Genomic DNA, 26,925 nt, shown 5'->3' on the forward strand with positions numbered 1-26,925 from the left:
AATTTTAACAGTTCAGGTTTTTTTTTTACTGTTTGGTTTTTCACATGACTAGACCCAATACTCCGCATTTCAGCGGGGGCGTGTGTGCCACCTTTAGGTAATTAATGGCACTTTATTATTTATTTTTTACATATGTAAGTTATTATATTAGATTTATTAAAGGGACATTTATTTTAAGTTATTTATATAGATTTCTCAAGCCTTTTGGCTCGGCAACTTTCAGCATCCTGCCGCCAAGCGGCGGTTTTTTTTTTGTGCTGTTCACAGCATTTCCTGTATCCCGTGCAAAAGCGCATCATGCCACGCTAACACCCTCTCCGCACCTTCCTACCAGCATGGTGCTTCGCTCGTGCAAAAAATCTTTCCATGTGCCCTGCGCCCGAATCCTTTTCGCAACTCGGCAGCGTCCTGGCCTGCCCTCTTTTACCCTTCCGCAGACTACTTCTTGTGAAGTTGTATGTCTTCCCCCCGCTGGCTCTAATACTTCCATGTTTGACCTGTCTCAACCTCTCACACTACTTTCGGTTCCCTGCGCACTGATACATGAAGTTTCCCGCATCCCTCGGATCTCGCAGCGACGCCAGAGAGACTTTTGCGCACCTCCGTCATGCACAGACGTAACATCCGTATTTGTCTTCTTATAATTATGTACTTATTTTGCCGGCATCTTTAAATTTTTTTTTAAATCTTCAAGTGCGTAAAACCACGCTTCTAAACATGAACACTAACATGTTCCAACTTCATCTCGTCATGTCTTGACATGTTTTCAACCCACATAATTGGTAAGTGGAACTTCAAGTTTCTTAATGTCTTTTATCGCCCCCTTTTGTGACATAACGACCTTGCGTCGGTTTTTGTGAATTTTATATTTGTTGTTAATACGCTGCATTATTTTTGTTGTGCAGTGGGTTCGTGATTTTTACGAGTTTCACAAGGTTCACGATTTTCTTTTTTAACTCTTTTCTACTGCATTCCTGAGAAAGTCATCGCAATGCGCAGCTCCTGTGTTAAGGGAAGCACATATTTATTTTTTTATTAAAAATATCAGAGAAGCATTGAAAATTCGATACTTATATTTATTTAAAATCAATAATTTATTATAATACAATTTTCTTACTTTAAGTACATTTTTTACAAAGGGCCATTTCATTATATTTATCGGTTGATAATGTTGATAATTCAAGGTAGTATTAAAATGCTTATTAAATACCTCAATTAAAATGATGACCAGCAAAATACATAGTATAACATATAAAGTTGTTTTAATTTTTATTAATTATATGCAAATCCTTGGTCTTTATATACAGGGTGTATTAAAATTCATGTTACAACGCTTGAGGGTAGAAAGCACTTATTATTTTGCAACCATTTTTGCCAATAAACATGTAGCCGGAAACGCGTAGTTAAGCCCCTGTAGCCCCAGAAAGAGTCAGGGTAGGCAACTCGTTGTAGCGTGTTACGTTGTGGATGTGAGGGCGTTCGAGTAGAGAAATAACCTTTTTAATCGTGGCACAGATTTTAATTTCCCTTGAAATCAATCACAGCTTCGGCTTTGTTTCACAACATTGAAATTGTTGCATACGTTTTAACAACGTGACAGCCTAAAGAAACGGCTCAAAAACACGCCCACCTTGAGCGACACAGAGGTGGCAACGGCGAATCATGTTTTCACGGATACGCTGGAGCATGTGGAGTCGACCTTATGATTTCGAACGCTTCAATGATTCACTGTGTAAGCTCTTCTACCGTTTCTACTGGCGTAGCGTAGATAAGCGTTTTTACGTAACCCCACAGAAAGAAATCTAACGGGGTTAGGTCCGGTGACCTTGGCGGCCATGCGACAGGGCCCGCTCGTCCAATCCATCGGTTTGGAAATGTTTGGTTTAAATACTCTCGCACTTGCAGGGAAAAATGAGGTGGTGCCCTGTCATGTTGGTACCACATCACACGTCGGACATGCAATGGAACCTCTTCAAGAAGACCTGGTAGTTCGTTCTGAAGGAAGTGGAGGTATCCGGCGCCGGTAAGTCGTGGCGGAAGAAAAAAAGGCCCGATGAGTACGCCGTCAACAATACCGGCCCACACATTAACTGTAAAACGTTCCTGGCGTGCTGTAACACACGTTGCATGCAAATTGACATCATTCCAAACATGGCAGTTGTGCGAATTGAGAATAGCGTCTTGAGTGAACTTGGCTTCATCGCTGAATAAAACCACGAACTCGGGGTTCCTCAATATTCTTTGAATGTACCAACGAGAAAAGGTCACGCGAAGAGGATAGTCCGCCGGACCCATGTGTTGCAATTTTTTAAGTTGGTACGGGTACAGGAGTTGCTCATGAAGAACTCGCCAAACAGCCATTTTGTCAGCGTCCATATCAGAACCTTCTGCCCTTGTGCTTGTATCCGGACTCTCCTCAAATCTCTGAAGTACATCTTCTTCATAACTGGGAGTACGAACCCTGCGTGGAGCACCAGCATTTGGTCTTGTGATGGCACATGTACCAGTATCAAGCATTCGCTGAGTAAGTCTTGCAAACATGGTGTGAGCTGGAATCCTACGACCCGGATATCGTTCTTCGTACAGACGACGGGCGGCTCGTCCATTTTGTCTAGCTTCCCTGTAAAAAAACAGCATGTCCATGTACTCACTAAACGTGTACTCCATTGAGTTCCACTAAAACGTCGCCCTTTTCAGAACCACAGTGAAAGAAATGACACCACGAGTTTGCTTGTACTACAGAACAGTCAACGACAGACCACCAGTGATATCAAAACACACTGCGACGTCACGCTGCACAGTGCTATGGCACGGCACGAACGGAAGAAAAGAGGTGAGGGTGCCACCAATGGAAGTAAAAAGGGGCGGGGGTCAGCATTCAACATCGTACAGTCCTCTCGAGCGCTGCCCGGCATCGTAAACACGTAATTCACCACACTACGTCTGTCTCGCACAAAGCCCAGCGGGTTGCCTATGCTGACTCTTTCTGGGGCTACAGGGGCTTAACTACGCGTTTCCGGCAACATGTTTATTGGCAAAAATGGTTGCAAATAATAAGAGCTTTCTACCCTCAAGCGTTGTAACATGAATTTTGATACATCCTGTATACTCAGATTCACTAGGTAGTTTTGTAACCTCTCTCTCAACGTCTATATATTTGCACTTGTTAATTAATTCTTATTTATCACTGTGCTAGACAATACTCTGTTCTTTATATACCTATATTTATTACATTTAATATGTACATAACAATTTAACATAATAACATAGTACAGTAAATATAAACAATCCAACATGTTTGGAACGTTCATAAGTTATAGTGTTTTTGTTAACCTTCCATGTCATCAACAGAGGTTACGTGAAACTCTATAATCACTGAATGAATTCCAGTTAAAAATATATGTTGGTCTTCGGTAAACATTTTCAATTATTCTGTTTTGTTTATTTTTTTTTTCAGCATAGTAAGTGTTAGCACAGTATGAGGTTAAATTCTTCCTATATGATAAACATTTTTTGATAATGCCTAAAATGAAAGTTTCTGCAAATGACCGATCAAAAGAATTTTCCAGTAAAGGCTATTATGTTGTGATAACTTTTAATGTGCTATTCTGTAGCTGCAGGCTTGACTATGAGAGACATAATAATACACTTGTGAAACATGTCGCTAGTTAGAAACACAAGCGTTTGAGGCAAAAATCATCTGTTTACGACAACTTTTTCCTAACAGAATATGAAAACTTAGCAAAAAAAAGCCAAGGACGATAAAGAAGAGTTTTTAATAAAAACAACAGAAACATTAGTGTCGGCCAATGTGGCAGTGAAAAAGCTTCACATCCGAAACTTCAAGAGTGGTTCGAGGAGTAAGTGAAGGGTAGTGGTGATCTCCCAACTGCTGACTGGCTACCCAAAAGATACATTCTAATAGTAAGAGAGAAAAACTGACAAGACATTAAATCGGCAGTACTGAAGGATAAACCAACTGTAATTTTGTGACAAAACCACTGACAAGAAGAGGGGAGGGGAGGGCAGCATTATGTTTTCAATATCATCTTTTAAACATTTCAAACATTCACAGCACTGTCGTATTTCTCACTGCATCTGCTGTACTAGACTGTGCCGACTCATCATTATGTGCTAATGCATCACGCTCATGTGTCAAGTGTCATGGGATTGATTTTTGATCCCAAAAACTTGGCATTATTCAAATTCACGAGTACTAAGGTACTAGAGTGGCTCAGGGTCCACTATATTCTTGGAAGTCCTGTTGCCTTAAACTTCTGTTCATAGCCATACTACATAAAACCTTATAAAATCAACCTACCAATTTGGTATATTATATGCAAAAACCAAGTGTACATGCAACACATCTCTTCTATTTCAGTTCAACCTTAACCTTCACTTTTTACTAAAACATTTATACATAAATTTTAAAAATTTACACTGGTACATTTTTCTAATGGGAGTGCACCTGCAGTGTCCATTAAAATTCATGCCCACGAAAAAGGTTAGGGATAACATAATTGCCTGATTTTGTTCAAATGTAGCACAAATACTCACCTCCAAACAACTGCAGGAATACGGCCTGCACTCCTGAAAGTTGAAACACTTTCCAGATGTTCATCACTAATGCAAGCAGGAACTAAGATGTGTTCAGGATATGATTTACAGAGTTTGTAGTCCATGTTTACTGATGATATTCGCCAGCCACTGGTTAAATCAAACTGAAGTCTTTCAATCTCATTATACTGTGACACTTTATCAGCGTTTAAACGGGCTCGGAGTTCTTCACTACCATCTTCGTTTGCCCAAGCGTAATATGAAAATGCAAAAAATTCTTCAATGTGTTTTGGTGGTGATGTTGCTTTCATTAGTCGTCGAAACCACTCCAAACACTGTTCATTAGATGAAAATGTAACTCTGAAATAAATATCATTTGTGATGAAAAAACTATTTTTTTTCACTTTACATCATAGATACATACATAAACACCCCCACACACATTACATACACACACAAAATATGAAAATTATATAAAATATACTTTATTGATGTTAAAACATAAAAGTCCTAAACTATTAGTTAACCAACAAAAAACATTAAACAAATCTGTAACTGTTATAACAGATTCAAATTTTTTTTTACTATTGTTCATTAACATGCAATTTTTAGCAGCAACAATAACTTTTAAGTCAAATTAATCAAATACTAAGCATACTTCCCATTTTATCTTTATCAACTATACATTGAATTATATTAAGGTACCTAGGGGTCGTCCATTAATCACGTGATGTTTTTTTTAGCAAATTTTGAACCCCCCCTCCCCCCTAGTGATTTGTGGTGAGGTTTCAGACTACCCCCATCCCCCCCAAATAAATCACGTGTATTTTTTTGGTACAAAATATTTTTAAAAATTTCAGAATATTATCTTTAAATATAGGTATAATCTAATTTAATTCTGGAAAATTAAGCACAGTGATAAAAATGTCCAGACACACATTAAGGTTGCATGTTTATTCTCACTGGCATAAAAATAATAAAGGAAAGGCTTATATGTGATATACGCATGTATTCGGCGCCAAAATCAAAGTCTTACTGGCGACTGGCAAGCCAGGCCCGGTGGTTCATGTTGTGGCGGGCGGGGATATTGTTGCCTGGCTACGGCCGTCAAGGTCACGCGGCCCTTTTCGGTTTAGTAGAAATCGCTCAAAAAAATAAATACACGTGATATCTCTCTACACCCCCCTCCCCCCTTGTGATATTTCGTGATTTTCCCCGACACCCCCCCCCCCCCCCCCCCTTTCGAGCCTCACGTGATTAATGGACGATCCCCTAGTAATAAATTTATTTAAATTTTAAAAAAATAGAGTAGTGCATTTGATATAGAAGAACTGGAATAAATGAACAGCATCATGATGTTTAGTTGAAGACATCAGTACACTGTTGCTGTTTATGTGTAGAATTTGTAGAATCTAGTTATTTTATCATTTCATTTTAATTTGTTTCTGATTTTCTTATTATCATGCAGGGCTAAATGTTTATAAGATTGCTGGCTTTCGCAAGTGATCCTGTAGTAGGATAGAAATTATGTAATTAATTTTATTTTTGTAAAAGAACTTGCGGTGTTTTATTTTACGAACCTGACACTTTTCTGGTATTGAAATAAATTTATTTTCAGCTTTGTCCGTAGATCGAAGAAAGTTTTGATTCAATATGTAAAATGATGTGTGATTTTTTTTGGTGAATTTTGGAATTTTTCCCGAACTAATAAGGGAATAAATACAAATATCTAAAATGGTGGTCGTAATGGTTTAAGGGATGATGGTAATAGATGATTTTAAGTTTCTTTTAGGACTTTGATAATAATTTATTATATTTATTATTTTTTATATAAAATTATTTTTTTTTGCATTATCCAAGGATCGAACCAAGAACAGGAATTGATATAATCAATCATTAATTCAAAGAGTGAATTTTTTGATGTATTTTGAAAATTTTTTCCCTAATTTATAGCTAAATAATTACATGATTCCAAGATGGCGCCCAAATTTAAAGATGGCAGGCACTTCAGTAATAATAAATGATTACTGCACTCTAGCGGGTAAAACTTAGACAAGTATGATGGTAATGTACTCTATAAGATGAGTACACGCACAAGATGGTGTCCTCCAGCAGACGAAAACAAGATGGTGGCAATGACCTCTAGCAGGTGGTAGCTCCTGGTAGCTTGTACTGAACGCAAAATGGCGGATCCATGATGGTCGTCAAGGTAAAAGTCAAATTTCAAGTTCAAGGTCAAAATTCAAGGTCAAGGTCAATTTTCAAGATCAAGGTTCAAGGTGAAAGTTCCTGGTCAAGAAAAGTTCAAAGTCATGGTCAAAGTTCAATGCCAACAGTTGAGGACAAAGTTATGGTGAACAGAATATTATACTAACATGGTATCAGCACACTCTATCAGACGAAAACAAGATGGTGGTCTCCAGAGGATGAAGACAAGATGGCGGACATGTCGTCATACCAGCTGACGACATATATATACCTTCGTATTAGTGACGGTAGATCAGTCTGTAGGTGGCTTCTGTGGAGGAAGGATGTGTAGTTTTTTTTGCTCTTACCGGTTTCGAACCAAGGACAGGAATCGAACTAATCAATCAGTATTATAAAAAGTAAATTTTTTGATGAAATTTGGAATTTTTCTTGAATCTCTAGCATTAAAATTACGGATTATCATGATGGCAACCGTAACAAAAAATGCAAGGGTGTTTTTTAAGATTTTTATTATTTAATTTGATTGATGAATTTTTTAATGATTTTAAAAAATTTTCCCGATTTTCTTACATAAAAATTACAGATTTTCGAGATGGTGACCATAATGATAATTGCAACAGTTACGTCTTAATACATGATGGTGGTTGTCTCGAACAGGTGGTGCTATTATTACTTCAAATTAAAAAAAATTACAAGTCCTAATATGCGTGTTATTTTTATATATACCTGATTTAATTTTCGGTCTGGTAATGTCTCGAAGGCCGTGCGGTTAAAGGCGTATGTTTTCCAACCTAGAGATCAGAGCTGCAATGGTTCGAATCACAGCGCTTCCAATGTATTTTTTTAAAAAAAATTAAATTTAATATGTCGATAAGGACCATAATATGGTAGGTAATGGAACATCGACCTTATGTGATAAATCAGAGCGATGCATGCGCTCTCTATGAACAAACAGCAGAAAAAAAGTCAACGGTATCCATGATGGCGGCCTCCAGAAGAACAAAAAAATAAAATAAAGAGAGACGCTGGCGCTATCTAGGAACAAACAACAGAAACAAAGTCGACTGCATCCAAGATGGTGGCCGCCAATGGAACATAAAAATTCAGTATGGCGGTCATGACGAAAATTTCGTCATAATGAGAGCGGCACTCGATTTAAATATGGTGGATCCAAGATGGCGAAATAAAAAACAGATTTAGGTCGTTGAAACCGTAGTCGTCCATTCCTAGATGTCTAAAAATTGTAACGGTCGTAAACGCTGAATTTTTTACATAGAATGTAAAGTTTTTCCCCAGTATTTAACATAACTTTTCAAACGGTTTCTTTTACTGTAAGTTCTCACATGCTCTGTGGTTTTCAAATAAAATAGTTTGACTCAGAGTTTTTTGTCCTAAAGTCATTTGTCCTAACTTGGTTTTTCATTATGTCATTTGTCCTAAAATCATTTGTCCTAAAATCGTTTGTCCTAAATTCGTTTGTCCTAAATTTGTTTGTCCTAAAGAAATTTTTCCTAATGTTGTTTGTCCTAATGTTGTTTGTCCTAATGTCGTTTGTCCTAATGTCGTTTGTCCTAATGTCGTTTGTCCTAAAGTCGTTGACCTAATGACGTTTGTCCTAAAACTCAGAGTAAAAATATTTTGAAGCTGTTCCGTCGTTTGTCCTAAAATTCGTTTCTCCTAAAGTCGTTTGTCCTAATTTTTAAGACAAACGAAATTAGAATAAACGCTTTAGGTCAAACAATTTTAGGGCAAATGCCGCAACCCCAAAAAATTCTGTATAAACATATTGTAATGGCCGAAAATACTGTAGGATATCAGGGAAAGCTTTTTTTGTTTTTTTAATAGCTAGCCAGACGATCAGGAACAGCGGGACACGATGAGGAAATGACAAACGCAGCATGAAACATTGAAGGACAGGTGAAGCGAGAGTTGGGGAAAGTTTGCAAACGCTAGCATAAACGGCCGCGGAAACAAACAGGGGTTGCCACTCGCGCTCAGCTGGCACGATCTCGGTCACAGCGCAGCGAAACTCGGTCATAGGCACAGGGACGGAGGGGGAGTGTGTAATGACGTCAGAAGCGGTGCCGAAGCAGAACTGGTATTGTTATTAACAACAGACGCAAACAGGGTCAGGACGGACTTCTTATACGGAGAGATTTTATTCGAGAAGGGAGAGTCACAGAGTCAGTGGGAAGCCATGCTACTCCGCCGCCGAGACGACGATTGGTGAGTGACCAGCCACGATGCGACGATGGTTCAACACTAGACAGCAGCACAACGGCCTTATGCCCATGTAGCTGGTAATATTAAATATCTCTCTCTCTCTCATTTCAAAAACTAAGAATACGCATTTCAACAATAACTCGATAGAAATTATGAATAATAAATTAATTTAAAACTGTCACGTAACTTGGGAGAAATTAGTCTCCAACAGTTGGTAACAAATGAATAACAAAAGAGGTTAAGAATAAGCTCTAGGAAATGGCCGACAGCACGGTTTATTTATTAACGACAGTATCCCTAATAGGCACGACTATGGTTCAGTAATTATGTGTTAGTAATAGAATGTGATAAATTGTAATTATAAAGACAGAAAGTAGAGACTTGATATATGTGTGAAATAAAATGTTAGTTGAAACTGCGGAAATAAACATGTTCTTGTGGAAACGTTCACCCTTAACCTCTTTATTTAAAATGTTTTGTAAATAGGGACTCGTCACCCTACCTTAAGGACTGTTTAAGGAAAAACACGAGTGGTGGAACCGCCCCCAGAACCTGATACTCATGACAGGGCCGTCACGATATCAGGAACACACACGATCTCGGTAGATTCACTTCCATTCCCTTTCACCTTCATCCTTCACGATTCATTTCATTATCAACTTTTCATGTACATATTCCCTTCATTTCCATCTTTACGGTCGACACCGATAAGAGTAAGTTGACGGCCGTAACAAATAGTGCTAGGCGCCGACTATCTAATCATGTTAGACACATCTACGAACGGTGTTTAGTGTCGTGTACATGTGGATAAGCCACAGCTATAAATTAGAGATACACCCATTCTTCATAATGGTACAAAAATTAAGTAATTTTTGAAAGTTGGCCCAGTAATGGTTTTTTTAAAAGAGGTTAATAAATCTGAATTTTTATTATAGGAAGTTTTGAAGTGAGAGAGATAATTTTAATGTAGAGGTGAAGAAATTCCTAGGTTAGGTTAAACATTAAATGTCCAGAGAAACTAACTACTTGGAAATAGTATTGTTACGATAGCGCTTGGCTGCAGTGCTTGGCGTCGCCGCGCTCGTTCGGCCTGTCTGCGCCCCCTTCCACCTGCATCCTCTCCCTGGTATCTCGTGTCATACTATCTCGCGACATCCTGACCGTCGCAGCGCGCACCTGCCTCAGATCAAGTTACTTAAAAGAGGCCGCACTGCGGAATAAAAGGACTCAGACATGTTTATCGGCGCGTTTTGTGGGAATCCGATGCTTGTTGCGTTTATCGGCGTTCTTTGAGCAGCCGCCGCGTCCTTCGACAGGATTTACAACGCGTTTCTGGACATTTCGACGGCGAAGGCCGCGCGATATCTCGGATTGTTCTGGACGGGAACCCAAGGGCTATATAAGGAGGTTGGGCCGAATTTCGAGTTCTGTTCAGTGGGGAGTTCTCCCGCGGCGGAGTTTCCGGGCGATAGTGCCGCGGGTGCGGCAGAGTGGCGAAGTCCTTGGACGAAGGTTCCAGGGCAGGGAGTGAGTGAGTTCATTGGAGTCGGGAGTTTCCGGGCGATAGAGTCGCGGGCGCGGCGGAGTCCCGAGTGAAGTTCCGAGCGAGTCGTCGTGTGGGATGTCGGCGAAGGGTGTGACGGCGGCGGCGGAGTGCAGCGACGGAGTCCCGCGGCGGAGACCCACGAGGGGTGCTGCGACGAGAGTTGCGCCGGAAGTGCGGCCCAGCGAGGTGTGTGAAACGAGTGACTGGGGAATTGACATTTCTTTATGTGTAATTAATTATCTACCAATTTAGAAGATTATTTGTAAGTGACAAGTAGTGGTAATAAATAAAACTGCGTGTGTGATAAAAATCTTTAATTGGGCTATCCTTTACGAACCCGCGGTAAATCGTAACAGTATAATTTATACAAGGGCTATAAATGTTTAAGGAAACAAAAGGTAGAGTTTTGAGGAATAATAAGGAAGTGAAACCAGTAGTTTCTTCAGAAAGTTCAGATTCTGAGGAAGATAATTTAAGTTTAAGAGATATAGATAAGATAATATTAGATTTTAATTTTGAAAGTAAAATAACGGAAGGAACAGGCAAAGAAACAGAGGAATTTAACACATTTTCTACATTATCAGAAGCACTCAAAAGAGCTTTTTGTAGAGTAGGAGAAACAGAGGATTTAGAAATGAGACTTAGAATCAGAGTACAGGATAATGATGAGACAACAGAAGTTATTTACTTTAAAAGTCTATAGGGAGATTACGTCCATGTTGAAGTTATAACAACGGGATACATGTAATTTAAAAGTTAAATTTACGGTTCGTAAATTAAGATTGAATTTTAAGTTCGTAGCTGTAAGGATCGGTCTAAGTTATAATTTAAGTGCTTGATAAAATGCAAGTGTTTATTAATTAAAGATAATTTTATGATCGCAGGTTAAGAGTTATAATTTAAAATAAATTGTTTCGAAAATAATTTTTTGGCATTCAAGTGAATTTTGTTTTAGCAATAATTAATTTTTGAATATTGAGTTTCGGATCACTAGGAGGTACACTGTAAAATGGATAAGCTCTGAGAAAAGTGTGAGGATAGTTTATTTGTGTGTTGAGGGAATAAACTCCAAGGGAAAAGAGAGGGTTTCTGTTATTGTCCAGCCAGTGGAGCTGAGCTGGGACAAGTTGAGGTGTTGTGTCCCTGGGAGAGTAGGGACAAGAGAATTGTAGTGCAGACCCATATGAGATGGGCTGGCTATGGGATAAAGGGTCAGGAGAACCCTGAGGTGTTAGTGGTAAGGGGCAGGTGATCCCCAGTGTAGTACCGAAGTGGTTATCCTGTATGGGATAAGGTACCACTTCAATAAATTTTGTTGGTGGGTGTAGAGACCCCTGTGTAGGAGGTTGTGTAGTGGGCCTGTGGCAGATAGGCACTACAGTGAAATTTTTGTTGTTGTTCTGAAGGTAAATTTCCTGGGTGTAAGTAAGAAATTGTGTTAAAGTTAGGAAGAAGGGAAATGCAAAACATTGCTGAAGTGAACTAGTGTACCTGCCTAAGTATCAAATTGAATTTTAATAAATTAATTTATGAGAAAGTTTATTCTGTTAATAAATGTTAATGGAAGGAAGCTAATTAATTTTTTTTGAGTAAGGTGTTTTAAGTAATAAAGTTGAACATGTGAAGTAAGTTGAATAATTGGGGAGGAGTTTTTTTAAGATTTTAGATAATTGTTTTTGTATTTATTGAGATATTCAGCCAGTGGAGTTTAACTGTGTGAGAGATACAGTGAGATTTTAAGAAATCAGTTGTCTATTAGAAAGAATGAGATTTTGTGTTTCGAGTCAGTAAGCATAGTTAAATTCATGACATGATATTTGTTTACAGTTATTAAGGAGAGAACAGAAAAAAGCAATCCATCAATTTGTATTTTTTTAATTATTTGAAGATAAGGTAATGAAGTTTTTTTCAGAAGTTTCTTTGGCATGTTTGAATAATTTTTTTTGATTTTAAGAAATTAGAGAGAAAACTTAATTGCTTTACATTAGTTTGGAATTTTGGAGGTTTAGTGTTCTATTAGCCCTAACTTGATGGTCGGATCCCAAAATAATGCCGTAAAACCGATAGCCATTTGAGAGGAATGCGGTAGGCGCTTGTTTAGAGAGGGGTTGTGGGAAAACTCCTTGGGACTGATGGCAGATCAGGGGCCCTAAATATTGTGTGATGCTGTAAAACCAGTGCAGGGACAGCCTGGTATGCTTAACTGTTTTTTTTTGGGCACAGGTTATGTAAACCTGGGGTTCCATGGGATTTAGTCATGTTAGCTGCTGTGGGATATTTGAATTTCCATGCTCCATAGTAAATTCAGAGTTAATTTTTGGTTTTCTTAAAATAATAAATTTGTTTTTAATTTTTTGAGAAATTTGATTTGGAACAGTGAAGACAGACCCTGAGGAATAAGAGTTGTCATGATGTGAGAGAAGAGGGTGGTAGGCCTAAAGGGTACAGGCACCACAGAGGGGATTTGCATTTCATAATTAAGTATAAGGAAACTTAAAAAATTTTGTTTTTGGGTTGGACACCCATAAGAAGAGTATATGCAGATGTTTGATTGTTAAAAGATGTCTAATTTAATTGAAAAACTAAGAGGGTTTTAAGAAGCAAAGTAACATGATTGTTATTTTAATAATGTAAAGAGATTAAGAGGTAAAAAGAAATAGGTAGTTTTTTTAAGTAAGTACTAAAGTTTACATATAGAAAGTAACTAAGAATGAATAATAAGTTAAGTCTAGTGTAAAAGTTTGTTTATTTTGTTAAGTTATGAGTCATAAATAATTTTTTGGAGACAGAATTTCTTTGACAAGAAGTTGTAGAAACTTATGTGAATCTTATGGTAACACAATAATGTAATGAATAATAAATAGATGGTAGGTCTTAAGTTAGGATTAACATTTTAAGCAGAATTTAATTGAGAAGGAAAATAAGTAGGCCTAAATAAAAAAATTAAAATAAAGGGTTTCGACCTACTAAAATTATAATTTGTTTTGGGGAACAGGATAGTAGAAAAAAATATTCTGATGTTAAAACTATGATTTTAAGTGTACAGGTGAAAAATAAAAGGAGCAGCCAGCACGATGATGAAAGGGAGGGTGCCCTGGATAACCGCCAGGATTCCGCAGGGAACAGCCACCCAACCACCAGTAGGAGTCATCACCGGGGTGCAGTTCCAACCAATAAGTAGAGCTAAATTGTACACATTCTCCGCGCCATTGCATTTTAGAATAACCTGGCCTCAGAAATTAAATTCAAACCAATGCTGTAGGGAGGGTGGAATTAAGGTGTAGCAAAAGTCCAAATCAAAGTCAGGTCTTAAACGAAAGGGGACGCCCAGGAGCTTTAGATGTGGCTGAACCATGTGACTGTCAAATGTATCTGGAGGGAGAGTTGAAAATAGATGAAACATACCCTTGTGATTACCAAACTACAACGAAATTTGAGATAATTCATGTTATTCCAGCAGCTTGGTTGAAATTAAAACATTTGCATTTCCCATCACATTTCACTTCCACAAAGACAATTTTCCCACACTTAACGGATTGTTTAGAGGAGGACTGGCCTTCAGCCATTCCCCACTTAAATGTATCATTTGAAACATATAAACAAAGTTCACCAGTTGACCTGAAGGAACCGCATGGATATCTGCAGTATTATTATAGAAACTTACAAACTTTGGCATTAGGAATAGTGAGTATGTTATTGATTTTAATTATTATCAGAAATCCATTTCTAGTAGGAATTGGAGTATTGCCCCAAAGCTGCAGTAGAAAACGCAGAGGGATTATTTGTATTAGAAACAACCTCATGTGTATCAGTAACACTAATAGCGATGGTATTGTTAATATTTGTTTTGTGGAGATTGTTTAAAGTCAGATGCCGATCCCAAACGAACCAGGTCACGGAGGAGTCACCTTCCAAGGAAAAAGAACAGACACTCTTTGGGAATAATCCTCTAACGATTATTCAAGGTCAAGGGAGGGTTAGGGCAACATTTAAAGATGAGGAGGGAAACAAGTATCACATATGGTTAAGAGTAGAAGACGAAGTAAATGAATAATTATAAGGTATAAACCAGTTAAGGAAGAATAAACGTAGATTTTAAGTTGTAAAAGAATGTTAACTGGTCGAACAGGTATAAAGTTATAAAGTTATGAAGCTATGTAGTGAGGAAGTTATACCATTATGTAAGATTGTTACAAAGTAAACAATGATAAAAATTAGAAAATAAGAATGATACAGGGTTACATTATAAAAATAAGGGTTATAATGACTAAATAACTATAATGGTCAAAATGTTATAACAATAGGATAATTGACTTGTTAGGTTAAGTTATACTTTAATAAAATTGTAAAACCATAATAGGTTAAGCAAAAACAATGTTCATTAAGAGGGAACGTGTAATCAAAATAACTATGACTAGTTAAAATGTAAATAACAAAATAAGTCGGAGAAAGATAGAATCCATGAGAATAAGTAGGGAAAAAGTAAAATAATAGAATGAATTTGAAAAGGAAAGTTGTAACTAAGACAAAGGGTGGGAGATCCAGTTATCCTTACCCCTATATAGAGTTCCTAATCATTTAAACAAAATGCAACAACAAAATAAACTACAAGTGTAGAGTGTTCAGAGACTTCTATACTAGAAGATTTTAAAGTTATAGAAGAGAACCAAGATAGACAACAGCACAACTGACCCAGTGCACACAAGACGTCGAGCAGAAACTCCTGGCCAGAGGAAAGAAGTAAAGCCCAGCAACCTCCAGGGATGCTACAGAAGAAGCCTGTGGAGTAATGTTCCACACCCACCGACCTGAGACTCATCTTGGGAAGCATCTTCCCCTACTCCAGCAGTAAGCAGACAGGAAGGTGAGCTGACCCCAAGAGACTAGTCCGCCGCAGAAGTAGATGAGACAGCTGGTAGGAAGACACAACGTGCCATACACTACGGCCGAGTGTTCGTCCAGAGTCAACCGAAAGCACAAGACATCAGTGAAATACACAAGTGATAGACACTCATGAACTGTTAAAAGAACTGTTAGCTACACAGTGAACAGAGAAGAGTGAAAAACGTTAAGATTCTTCCCAACCCATCCTTAAAATCCCAGACTTAGTAATAATTTGCACGGGAGGATAAGAATAAGGGGCAAATTGTTTGTTAGTTTAAATGGAAAACTATCTCTCTCTCCGACTTATTGAAACCAAAGTAAGAAAGTAATATGTAACCAGTATGTTTGTCGTAGGGAGCAGGGAGGCTGTTCTAATTGGAATCTGAAGGGCTGGTCCAACATATATAAAGACACCCATGTGGGAGCAGTAACCAAACCAGAACCCCCGAGACACAGACGCCTACCCGGAAATTATATAAAGTGAAATTGCACTAATTTAATGCCAAGAGAAAAAGAAATCCTGTAAACATTAAGACTGATAAAGGGTGTGAATATGGAAGTGTAAAAATGAACCATAGTTGAACCTAGGAGAGTTACCATAAGTAAATTTACGTAAAGAGCAGACCTGCCAACATTAAAATTTAAAAAATCATGAGGTCCTCGATAAAAATTTTCAGGCCCATAAATACAGGTTAGATATAAAAAACAACAAATGAGAATCTTTAAATTTAAGTGACATACCTGTAGGTACATATGTTACATGGTCTCTCCTTCAAAATTTATTTCAACAAATTATAGGTTGCAGATTTAATTTAGTTGAACATAATTTAGCGCTGTTGTGTAGTGATCATACAGGGCCGCAACTACAAAAGATTTAAAATAACATTCTGCTCGTGTAACACTATTATCACTGTTCACAGCAAAATTAATTTTTTTTAATTGGAAGCAACACACTTCACGTGTTAAATATGTTTTTTTTTTGTAGCGACATGTTTCACAATGTCTCCTCTTCCACTGTGCGAGATAGAAAAATCAGCACGGCACACGCTACAAAACGCAAAATTGCTCCCTTTACGTGACTCGAGTATTGGTGGAAACTCGTCGCTGTAAGCTTTCGTAAAACTTGTTTTGTGACGTTTACAAACAAAATCTTGGGGCCCCGAAAAATCGTGAGGAAATACTATTTTGGCGTGAGGGCGTGAGATGGACCTTGAAATCGTGAGCCTCACACCAAAATCGTGAGAGTTGGCAGGTCTAAAAGAGGTAATACTCCAATAGCTGCATGTCCTTACCCAAAAGAAAAAAATATTTTGTAAAATAATTGTATAATAATGTAAATTGTAAAGTAAACCTATCGGCGTGAGGACACACCGCTGTTGTGGAGGAGATATTGTAACGGCCGAAAATACTTTAGGATACCAGGGAAAGCTTTTTTTTTTTTAATAGCTAGCCAGACCATCAGGAACAGCGGGACACGATGAGGAAATAACAAATGCAGCAGGAAACATTGAAGGACAGGTGAAGCAGGAGTTGGGGAAGGTTTGCAAACGCTAGCATAACACGGCCGCGGAAACAAACGGGGGTTGCCACTCGCGCTCAGCTGGCACGATCTTGGTCACAGCGCAGCGAAACTCGGTCATAGGCACAGGGACGGAGGGGGAGTGTGTAATGACGTCAGAAGCGGCGCCGAAGCAGAACTGGTTTTGTTATTAACAACAGACGCAAACAGGGTCAGGACGGGCTTCTTATACGGAGAGATTTTATTCGAGAAGGGAGAGTCACAGAGTCAGTGGGAAGCCATGCTACTCCACCGCCGAGACGACGATTGGTGAGTGACCAGCCACGATGCGACGATGGTTCAACACTAGACAGCAGCACAATGGCCTTATGCCCATGTAGCTGGTAATATTCGATATCTCTCTCTCTCTCATTTCAAAAACTAAGAATACGCATTTCAACAATAACTCGATAGAAATTATGAATAATAAATTAATTTAAAACCGTCACGTAACTTGGGAGAAATTAATCTGCAACAGTTGGTAACAAATGAATAACAAAAGAGGTTAAGAATAAGCTCTAGGAAATGGCCGACAGCACGGTTTATTTATTAACGACAGTATCCCTGATAGGCACGACTATGGTTCAGTAATTATGTGTTAGTAATAGAATGTGATAAATTGTAATTATAAAGACAGAAAGTAGAGACTTGATATATGTGTGAAATAAAATGTTAGTTGAAACTGCGGAAATAAACATGTTCTTGTGGAAACGTTCACCCTTAACCTCTTTATTTAAAATGTTTTGCAAATAGGGACTCGTCACCCTACCTTAAGGACTGTTTAAGGAAAAACACGAGGGGTGGAACCGCCCCCAGAACCTGATACTCATGACAGGGCGGTCATGATATCAGGAACACACACAATCCCAGTAGATTCATTTACATTCCCTTTCCCCTTCATCCTTCACGATTCATTTCATTATCAACTTTTCATGCACATATTCCTTTCATTTACATCTTTACGGTCGACAATGATAAGAGTAAGTCGACGGCCGTAACAATATACATACATACATACATACATACATACATACATACATACATACATACATACACATGTTCTTTACTGTCTGTGCCATACTGAAATATATATGTGCTGTATAATAAAAAAAAGGGAAAAGAATTATAACTCTATATGTTAGTATAGTTTCTCTCATGTTCAACATAATTTTTTTAGTTTTATTCTGCAAATAAGATCCTTCAACTTTCATGTATGAAATCAATGTATTGGTTTTTGGTTGTGGCTTCTGTATACTATAACCATAGGTGAAAATCTTCAGAAGTAAAAGTATAAAAGCAAAAGGACAAAAGAAAGAAATTGAGCAACAGGCTTCCCCTCCCCTCAGCCCACGGACATTCCACGGGAACCCATATGTTACTTGTCGCATCCTCTGCCGTTGTGAGGTTCACCAGTTTACAGTGTTCTGCTAGACAAACAGATAATTCCTGATGGCTTAAAAAATTCACAGATTTCTCCCGGATTTCCCGGCAACAAAAATGTTCATGTCTAATTAAAAATTTCCCGACTTTCCCTGTCGGGTGGCCACCCTGAGAGATGCATGCATACACATTATTTGTGTTCCATGAGACAAATCAAAAGTCTTAGTATTCAACAATCAATAAAAGTCAATCAAAACAGTTAAATATTTTACAAAGAAAATTTCTAACTTCATCACTAGTCTAAAAGGTTATGTTGGAATTTAAACACACTGTGGATCCTGTTAATAACTGAGCAATACAATTTTTTTTAGATCACCCATAAAATATCCAGTTAAAAATATGCCATGGTTTATTTTATTTTTACTGCTTTTAAAATAATCATAACTGTCACATTATGCTGGTAAGCAAATATCAAACAAACTACCTACCATTGCTAAAATTGAAGTTTACAGTCAATAAATAGTCCACTTAAATTTGTACAGTACAGTGAAAATATTTTTCTAATGTGTTAACTACTTTATTACTCTATGCTAATTCTATCACAGAAAATATGCTAATTAACTGCACACTACTTCTGAGGTTACATGTCTATCATATTTTATCATTAATCAATGCACTTAAAAACCTTCCCTGTAATTTTATCAGGATTTTTATTAACATCAATCAAATAATACTGTAAACATACGAATAAGAACTTCACTCTTTTAAATTAGCTGAATCTTGATTCTCATTTGTGCCAAGATAATATTCACAAATTTTTTGTATACAGCATATCTAGTCATGGTATGGTTTTATGATAGCTAGTTGAATATTGAAAGAAACCATTTTAGGTAAGAAAATCCAACTAAATTTTCTAAAAGAAATCGCCCAATTAATAAAAAAATTAAAAAAAAGAAAAAACAAACAATATGAATTATCTTTCTATATTAATTTTTAAAGAAAAATCATCATGGTAGCATATAAAATCATAAAGTGAACACAGTCAATTTGAGTAATCTAAATGACATTGGTACACAAATAAACCTTTGATGCAAGCGTAAATAACTAATAGTTGTAATGATCTGCTACATCGAGAATGACCAACAGTGCAGAAGTGGCACCACCATTCTTATTAGTTATGTGAAGAGCCAAGATTATATTGTTTTATGAAAAATCACAAAATATCCCATGAAATTCACCATTAACATAGAAATATTTGATAGCCACAAAATAATAAATTGTAAACCACCAACCAATAGTCCATTAGTTGACTGACAAGCTGACTGCAAGCACCTGTGCATGAAAAAAAAAGTTGTAATCCCACTTAGTATGATAAGACTATGAATTATTTACTATAATCAAAAATTACTAGCATTGAATATGCTAAAACAAATATTTCAAAAACTGAAGTTGCTTGTAATTTTTTCATACGCAGTCATGTGTTTAGTCGTGGCTGTGTGTTCAGTCGCGACCGTGTGTTCTTTCCTGACGGACGTGTTCACGTGAGCTCTATGGTTTACATGATCTAACTCTGTTCCTTTTGTTGTTGGGTGTATATTCAATATCAACTCATCACTTTTGAATCAACAGGACTTCTGGGGGTTCGTACTACCCCTAAATAATGCAATAGTTTGGGATTTTGTTCAAGACAAACATAAGAATATGTTCAAATCACCTCCGAAAAAGATGGGATCTGATACTACTGAAAACCATAAGCAGTCAAATATGCAGTCTCTCAAGTTGGAAGTGCTAAAACTGACAATATGATTAAAACTGTTGAATTGTTGTGCACTAAGGCAATGACCTTAAAAGTGAAAACTTAGTTCGCAAGACACTGCTCAATAATTCATGAGTAGAAAAAGCTGAGATGAAACAGGAACTTATTCAATTAAGGCTAAGTTTATTATCTAATATTGTCAGTGAGATTTCTTACAGACAAGTTTTAAAGAAACCCTTGAACATGAGAAGGCCATTAATTTGGAAACACCCAGTGGCTCTGGTAAAAGTATTTCGACTCGTGACCTACAAACAATTCGGTGTGAAAAATGTTATGTAATGAGCAGCTTTAATTCCAACCAGTCTGTTTCTGACAATGACTTCACTATGGTGCAATACGCAAAAAGTGAGCCAGAATGCAAGAAAACGCTCATACAAGTGGGCATAAGAAATATTCTTGTGCTTAAAACTGTTAGCAAACCTGTTCTGGAAGAAAAAGCCTTTTCCTCACAAATTTTGATCCTTCTGTTCAAAATCATGAGATTGTCGAGTATATTTCTAACAAATTCAATTTGTTACATGTTAAAGTAGCTAAACTCAAGACAAAATCTGATTCTTATGCTTCCTTCCATGTCTCAGTCCATGAAGAAGTTTTCAACAGAATCTAAATATAGTATTTTGGCCTAGCGAGTGCTTAATTAGCTCCTTCTACAAGAAAATTCATCCCGATTAACAAAGATTCTTCTCTTGATAATGCTGTCAACATAGGTAGGGCTAGTTTCAAACCCCTACTAGCCGTAAACTCCAATAAGGAGTGTGAATTACTTTATAAAAACATTAGAGGTCTTTGGAATAAATCTACTGAATTTTTTGAAAATCTTATCAATTCTCATTATGATATTATTTGTCTAACAGTTTTTTTAACAATCTTAGTATGAATTACCACTACTTTACTGATCAATATTTGTCTTTAGAAACAATAGAAAATATTTATTAACATCTAAGAAACGTGGCAGTGATGTTCTTATAGCTGTCAACCAATTAAACTTTTTATCAGTTCTGCCTATACATAATCTTGAATTTCCTGGAATTGAAGCAATCTGGTTAAAAATTTAAATTTCTCTCCAACAAAATTTTTCATCTTCGGAAATATCACTCTACCTCCTCAAATATCTCCTAATGTTTTTTCTTACTTATTTTGAGTTCATAGACAATAAACTTGTTTCTTATCAAGAAGATCTTGTTATTACAGATTAATTCAATGTTCCCAGTGTCGACTGGTTCAACAAACAATTTATCCAAGTCCAACACACATTAAAAACCAGGCACAGCATCTCATTTTTACATTTAGTCTCGAACTAATACAGTACAGTAATACTTTAGTACCTAAATATCTTTTCAGATCTTTGTTTTACAAACTATTGTAACTGTTCCGTAACTCAAGCGGAAGAAAGATGCACTTGTCAAAGAATATATCATCTTGCTTTAGTTATAAAAGTAATTTTTGATAGTTTTATTTTTAAGCTAAATTGTCCACTGTTTTTACATCCTATGAAAATAGTGATTACTTTGGACTTGCATCATCATAAACTGTTTCCAGCCCGTGGCTGGGTCAGTCAAGTAAAATGCCTCCATCTTCCTCTGAACTTCAACCATTCCTCATTCTTCACTTTAATCCAGACTTCTCCTCTCTTCTGCACTCCTTTAACTATCTTCTCTTCCCATCTCCTCCTTGGTCTTCCTTGGGGTCTTTTTTCTTTGTACTTCAATTCCATCATTTTCCTAGCCAGAGCATCTCTTTTCCCATTCTCTGGACATGGCAATACCATTTCATTCTTGCTTTTCCAATAATGTTATTCAAGTCCTGTACTCCTATTCTTGCTTTCACTATCTCATTCCTGAATCTGTCTCACCTCGTAACTGATAACATACTCCTCTAAACTTCATTCCTATTGCTCAGAACTTCCCAGCAACTCTCTTATTGACAGTCCAAGACTCTGTAATTGGAAAATATTTTGTTAGTGTCTATGTACCCCAAAATAGCAATCACCTAAATCCTAACCCTACTATTTCACATGACTTAGTAACCATTCCTGTCATCTTAGAATTTCTTGTGCTCTGGGGCATAAAGGGTTTAAAATCCTCCATATCTACTGGTCCAGATGGAATAACCAAATTTTATTTGAAAGGTTGCTCACATTTCTTTCGAGATAAATGGAAAATTACCAAGGTAATACCTATATAAAAAGGTGATACTAAATTAAGTGTTTCAAATTACAGAACTGTACCTCTTCTTAATGGTTTTTCAAAATACTTGAAAAAATATTGTTTCAAATTTTTAATTTCTAAATAAAAAATAAATTATCAGTCAGTCAACATGGGTTTAGATTAGGAATGTACACAACTACAAATATTATTTCTTTCATTAATCCAATTTATAATGAAGTTATTAGCAAAGGCCAGGTTGATGCCTGTTACTTTGATCTAGCCAAAGCCTTTGAAGTCATTCTTTAATGCTATGCAAATCATGTATTTTTGATTGTAATGACAGCTTCATAAATTAGTTCTCTAGTTATCTTCAAAATCAAAGTTTTTTTGTTACTATTAACAACTGTAATTCTGCATATTGGCTAGCTCTGATGTTCTTCAGGGTGGTACTTTGTCACCATTACTTTTTAATATATTCATTAGTGACAGCTGTCTAGCACTCAATTACTCTACAAGTGTTCTAGTCGCAGATGATCTCAAAATTCATAGAAAAATAACCTCTCTAAATGATTTGTTTACTTTTGCAATCTGATATTACTAAAATAAATAATTATTACATTTCAAATTTATTTACACTTAATAAAGGAAAAATAAAATAATACCCTTCACTAGAAAATATTTTTCTGTCAAACATGACTATTTATTTGACAACTCTATCATCCCAAAATCAACTTTAAAAATATCTTCGCATTATTTTAGATTCCCAATTATTTTTTCATTAACATGTTGACTCTCTATAAGCTCTATTTCCAGAAGAATGCTAGCCCTAATCAAATATTTATGCCACTTCAGCTGACTCCATTCTTATACTCTTCTTAGCTTCAATCAGGTATTAACTTGAATATTTCTCAATAATTTGGAATACTATAAATGCTTCTGATAGTGACAAAAATGAAAACATACAAAAACATTCAAAAACAATTTCCTACACCTAATTTAGCTTCTCTCTCTGATCAAAGAATCTACATAGACTCACGCTTTGTTAAAATCTGTTATAATTCGAAAATAAGTTGCAAATATATATGTTAGATAACACAGGCTTAAGACCACCACAATTTCATAGTTGTCTAACATAAACTTTATGTACCTTGAACAGAAATAATATTATTATATACAGACTGATAATAATTATAATAAACATGATATACTGAAACAAAAAATAAAAATTAATCAATTTATGTGATAACTTATTTCTTCATTCATTTCTTAGATAATCTTATTAACTATTATTGATAACAAATCATTTTTGTTGTATTATTAATATCATGCATTATATTATTAAACTCACTTGTTATATACCTATTAGTTTTGTATTTTATTAGTATTTAATTCATCTTTTAAGGTTTCGATAATTGTCTGTGTCATGGTACATTGTGCATTGTACAGTGTTGTTATTTGTTGTCTTTATTCTTTGTTGTGCACATCCTTGCAATCTCTTATATGAGTATTGATGTGTATATTACAATGTGTAAATAAATAAATAAAAATTTTTCCAGAGGTTTCATAATCACATATGCCATTAACAGATGTTTAAAAGCTTAACCCAAAAAATAAAAAGTTTATAGATATAACATTCTGAAAATTCTCATCAGTGCCGTATTTATTTATGTTTTACAAAAATAAATATGAATGTAAAATTAGGGCAGCAAATAAATTAGTATAGTATTGTATTGTGCTGCACTTTGCTGCCTTGGCACCATTATTATTACAACTATCTGTAGTCAATAGAAAATGTTTTATTAATTTAGGGCAGACAAATTCACAAGTGTGTGCTATAATTACTGATTTTTAACATATGTGCATGTGTTATGACCAGGTAGACAAAAACAGAGAAGTAAGTTTGAAATTTACTATGTAAAATAATTGTCTGCACTGATAGAATATAAATTTATAATTGTCTACATTGTTTGTGCAGATCCAAAAAAACACATATGAATGGCACACAAAATGTTTTATTACACTCTAAAAGACCTTAAATTCAAATTTATATCAAGTCATCAACTGTATGACATATTTTTAAATCAGGCCTTTCTCAGGCTTTGATACCATTTAGCTAATTAATGTGCCGGATATAGGAAGAGCACATGAAAATAACCAAAGTCAGTTATAATGTCTCAGTTTCGGATTAGAATCAAATATAACACAACACTTTATTTTACTCCACTGATTCGTTAATAAGGGTTCGCTGAGGCTAACTTAAAACTGTGGTAAGCAAAGAGACCAATTAAATCAAGACCACCGAGTCAAAAAGTCAATTAATTTCGGAATTCAAATTTACTGTTATATCAATCAACTTGTGGTATGAAATGTTCTATATTTAACTCAGCTTGAAGTTACATTTGTCATGTAACTTATTTCAGTTTAATTGATCATAGTTTTTAAATAATGCTCTTGGGCACCTGTTAACGGTTCAAGACATGCTGGTAGTGTACATGTGTATTGGTGACTCACTGTGAAAAACTATACTTGCACATTGCACTCCTAAATATAGTGTCTTTTAAAGCACTGTCTTAACACACTACGTTAGTATGGTTAAAACTTTCAAATAAGCATCAGTCTGCAACTAGACGCTACTAACTCCAGCTAACACTTACAGATTTTGTTCCGAGCTTCACGTAAACATTATCTTATCATGGACCACTATCGTAGAAGCAAGAATCTTAGTTACCTAGTTCAAAAATTACTTAAGTTGAAAAGGCGGTTGCTAATTGGCTGAACTGCTGTGCTAACCAAAGTCTTTAGGTGCAACAATCACACAAATAATCCGTCAACAATACTGTATACGTGCGGAATGTCACTGTTTTTGCAGTTAAATCACACTGGAAGTATAAAACTTTATATAAAAATAATAATGAGTCAGTTGACAGGGTAAATGGTCCTTACAGGGGTTTCAGTATTGGAATTGTATTGTACGAATCTGAGACACAGAGTCAATGTGTTGTAGATAGACCCAATATTGCTTAGAAGACAAATTTTTTTAATTCATCAGATATCACAAATAAAAGTTAAATAAACATTATATGCAAGTTGTTTCGGCACAGCATATTGCTTAAAATAATTGCCAAAATTAATAAATAACTTGACATTTAATTGACTTTGCCTGTTATTTTATCAACAGGCATTACTTCAAAACTATTTTTGTGATGTTAGCACAAATGTTAAATAAGTGATGATCCCTCTAACTACAGTATACACTGGACTATGATATAAACATGGTTTGTCTACAAATTGTGTGCATACATGAAAAATTGTAATAAGTCAATCATGCCCGGCTAAGATGACGACTGTTCCTTGCACATAAATAAACACTTCAAAAATATCCCACATGAAATTGCAGATATTTGGGTGTAAATTTCTATTGATGATAATATTATTAGAAAACAATTACTAGTTGAATTAAAATCAAACAGTTTTAAATGAATTTAGCAATTTATTCTTCTCACATTGCAAATTTAAATGTTACACAATCTGTCCACAAGAAAAAACTCTCTCGCAGATCGCTATTAACAGTCCTGTGCCTTCACAAAATAATGTCCCTAGCGACTCCATTGTCTAGGTATGAAGATAACGGGCAACAAATCCTGGTGGACCAGCGAACCACCCGCGCCTATGCCACAGGTTTAGGCATACAAATTCTAGATAAAACATCCTAAAAATTACAAAAACCAAAGGTTGAATCTTAATAGTGACATGGCCCTGGCACCCAGCCGTGAAAAGGTCTGCCAAAATGCACTCATAATTTGTAGTTTATGAGCCACCGCCCCTGCATGTCCTTCCAGCACAGTACTTGACCAACGACTGACGAGACAAAGCACAATACAAAACACACAAAAAAATTACCAACTGGGACTTCCCCGAAAACCCTGCCTTCCTACTGGCTACAAATATTATTTTACAACTACTATTCTGGGATTCCCTGGTCAGAGAGCTGTCACACAGGCCCTGGCAAATGTCTCTTTCTCTAACCTGGGATGTGATAAAGTATGGTCTACCATTTTGGCACCTCGCATAAATGCTCTTTTTTTTTTTTTTTTTTTTTTACAGAAACCACTGTCATAAGTTCTAAACACAACACTAACCCACTATAAATTAAAAAAACATATTGTTACGAACGCGAGAGACCAGACTGCGATGCCAGACTTGGAGCTGGCTGGTGGACCTGCAAAGCCACTGACATCACGTGCCATCCATTGACATAAGGCCATGCGTGCCTGAGCCGGATTACAAGGGTCTTTGTTACCCCCCTCCTCTTCCACTCCCCGGGCATCGTCCTGCCTCGGCGGTGTTATCTACCGTTGAGCGGCCTTGAGAATTCCACGGGGCGCCGCGCGGAGCAGCCTGAATTGATGCCGCCCTTCTGGACTGTTCAGGCGTCGGGTCTGCCCGGGATGACGCAACTCGTCACAGCCGCTCTCATTGGCTCGAGAAGGGCGCCTAGGCACTTAAGCAGCGACGCCAGCCTCCGCAGGAGTTCAGCGACGGAGTCCCGCGATGAGTCCCAAGTTCCGAGCCAGTTCCGCGATGGGTGCTGCTTGAGTCCCAATAA

General features: G+C 36.6%; 1 protein-coding gene across 4 annotated transcripts in view; it reads right to left on the bottom strand.

The window, feature by feature from the left end:
- LOC134529370 (myotubularin-related protein 4) overlaps positions 1 to 26,925 on the bottom strand; it is a 263,105-nt gene that overhangs the window by 169,821 nt on the left and 66,359 nt on the right. For all 4 annotated transcript variants that reach the window (XM_063363357.1, XM_063363359.1, XM_063363356.1 and 1 more), the window contains exon 5: positions 4,558 to 4,917. In XM_063363357.1, the coding sequence (XP_063219427.1) occupies positions 4,558 to 4,917 (360 nt within the window). The remainder of the gene's footprint in view (positions 1 to 4,557; positions 4,918 to 26,925) is intronic.

This window comes from Bacillus rossius, chromosome 2 (assembly GCF_032445375.1).
Source record: "Bacillus rossius redtenbacheri isolate Brsri chromosome 2, Brsri_v3, whole genome shotgun sequence".
Taxonomy (NCBI): domain Eukaryota; kingdom Metazoa; phylum Arthropoda; class Insecta; order Phasmatodea; family Bacillidae; genus Bacillus; species Bacillus rossius.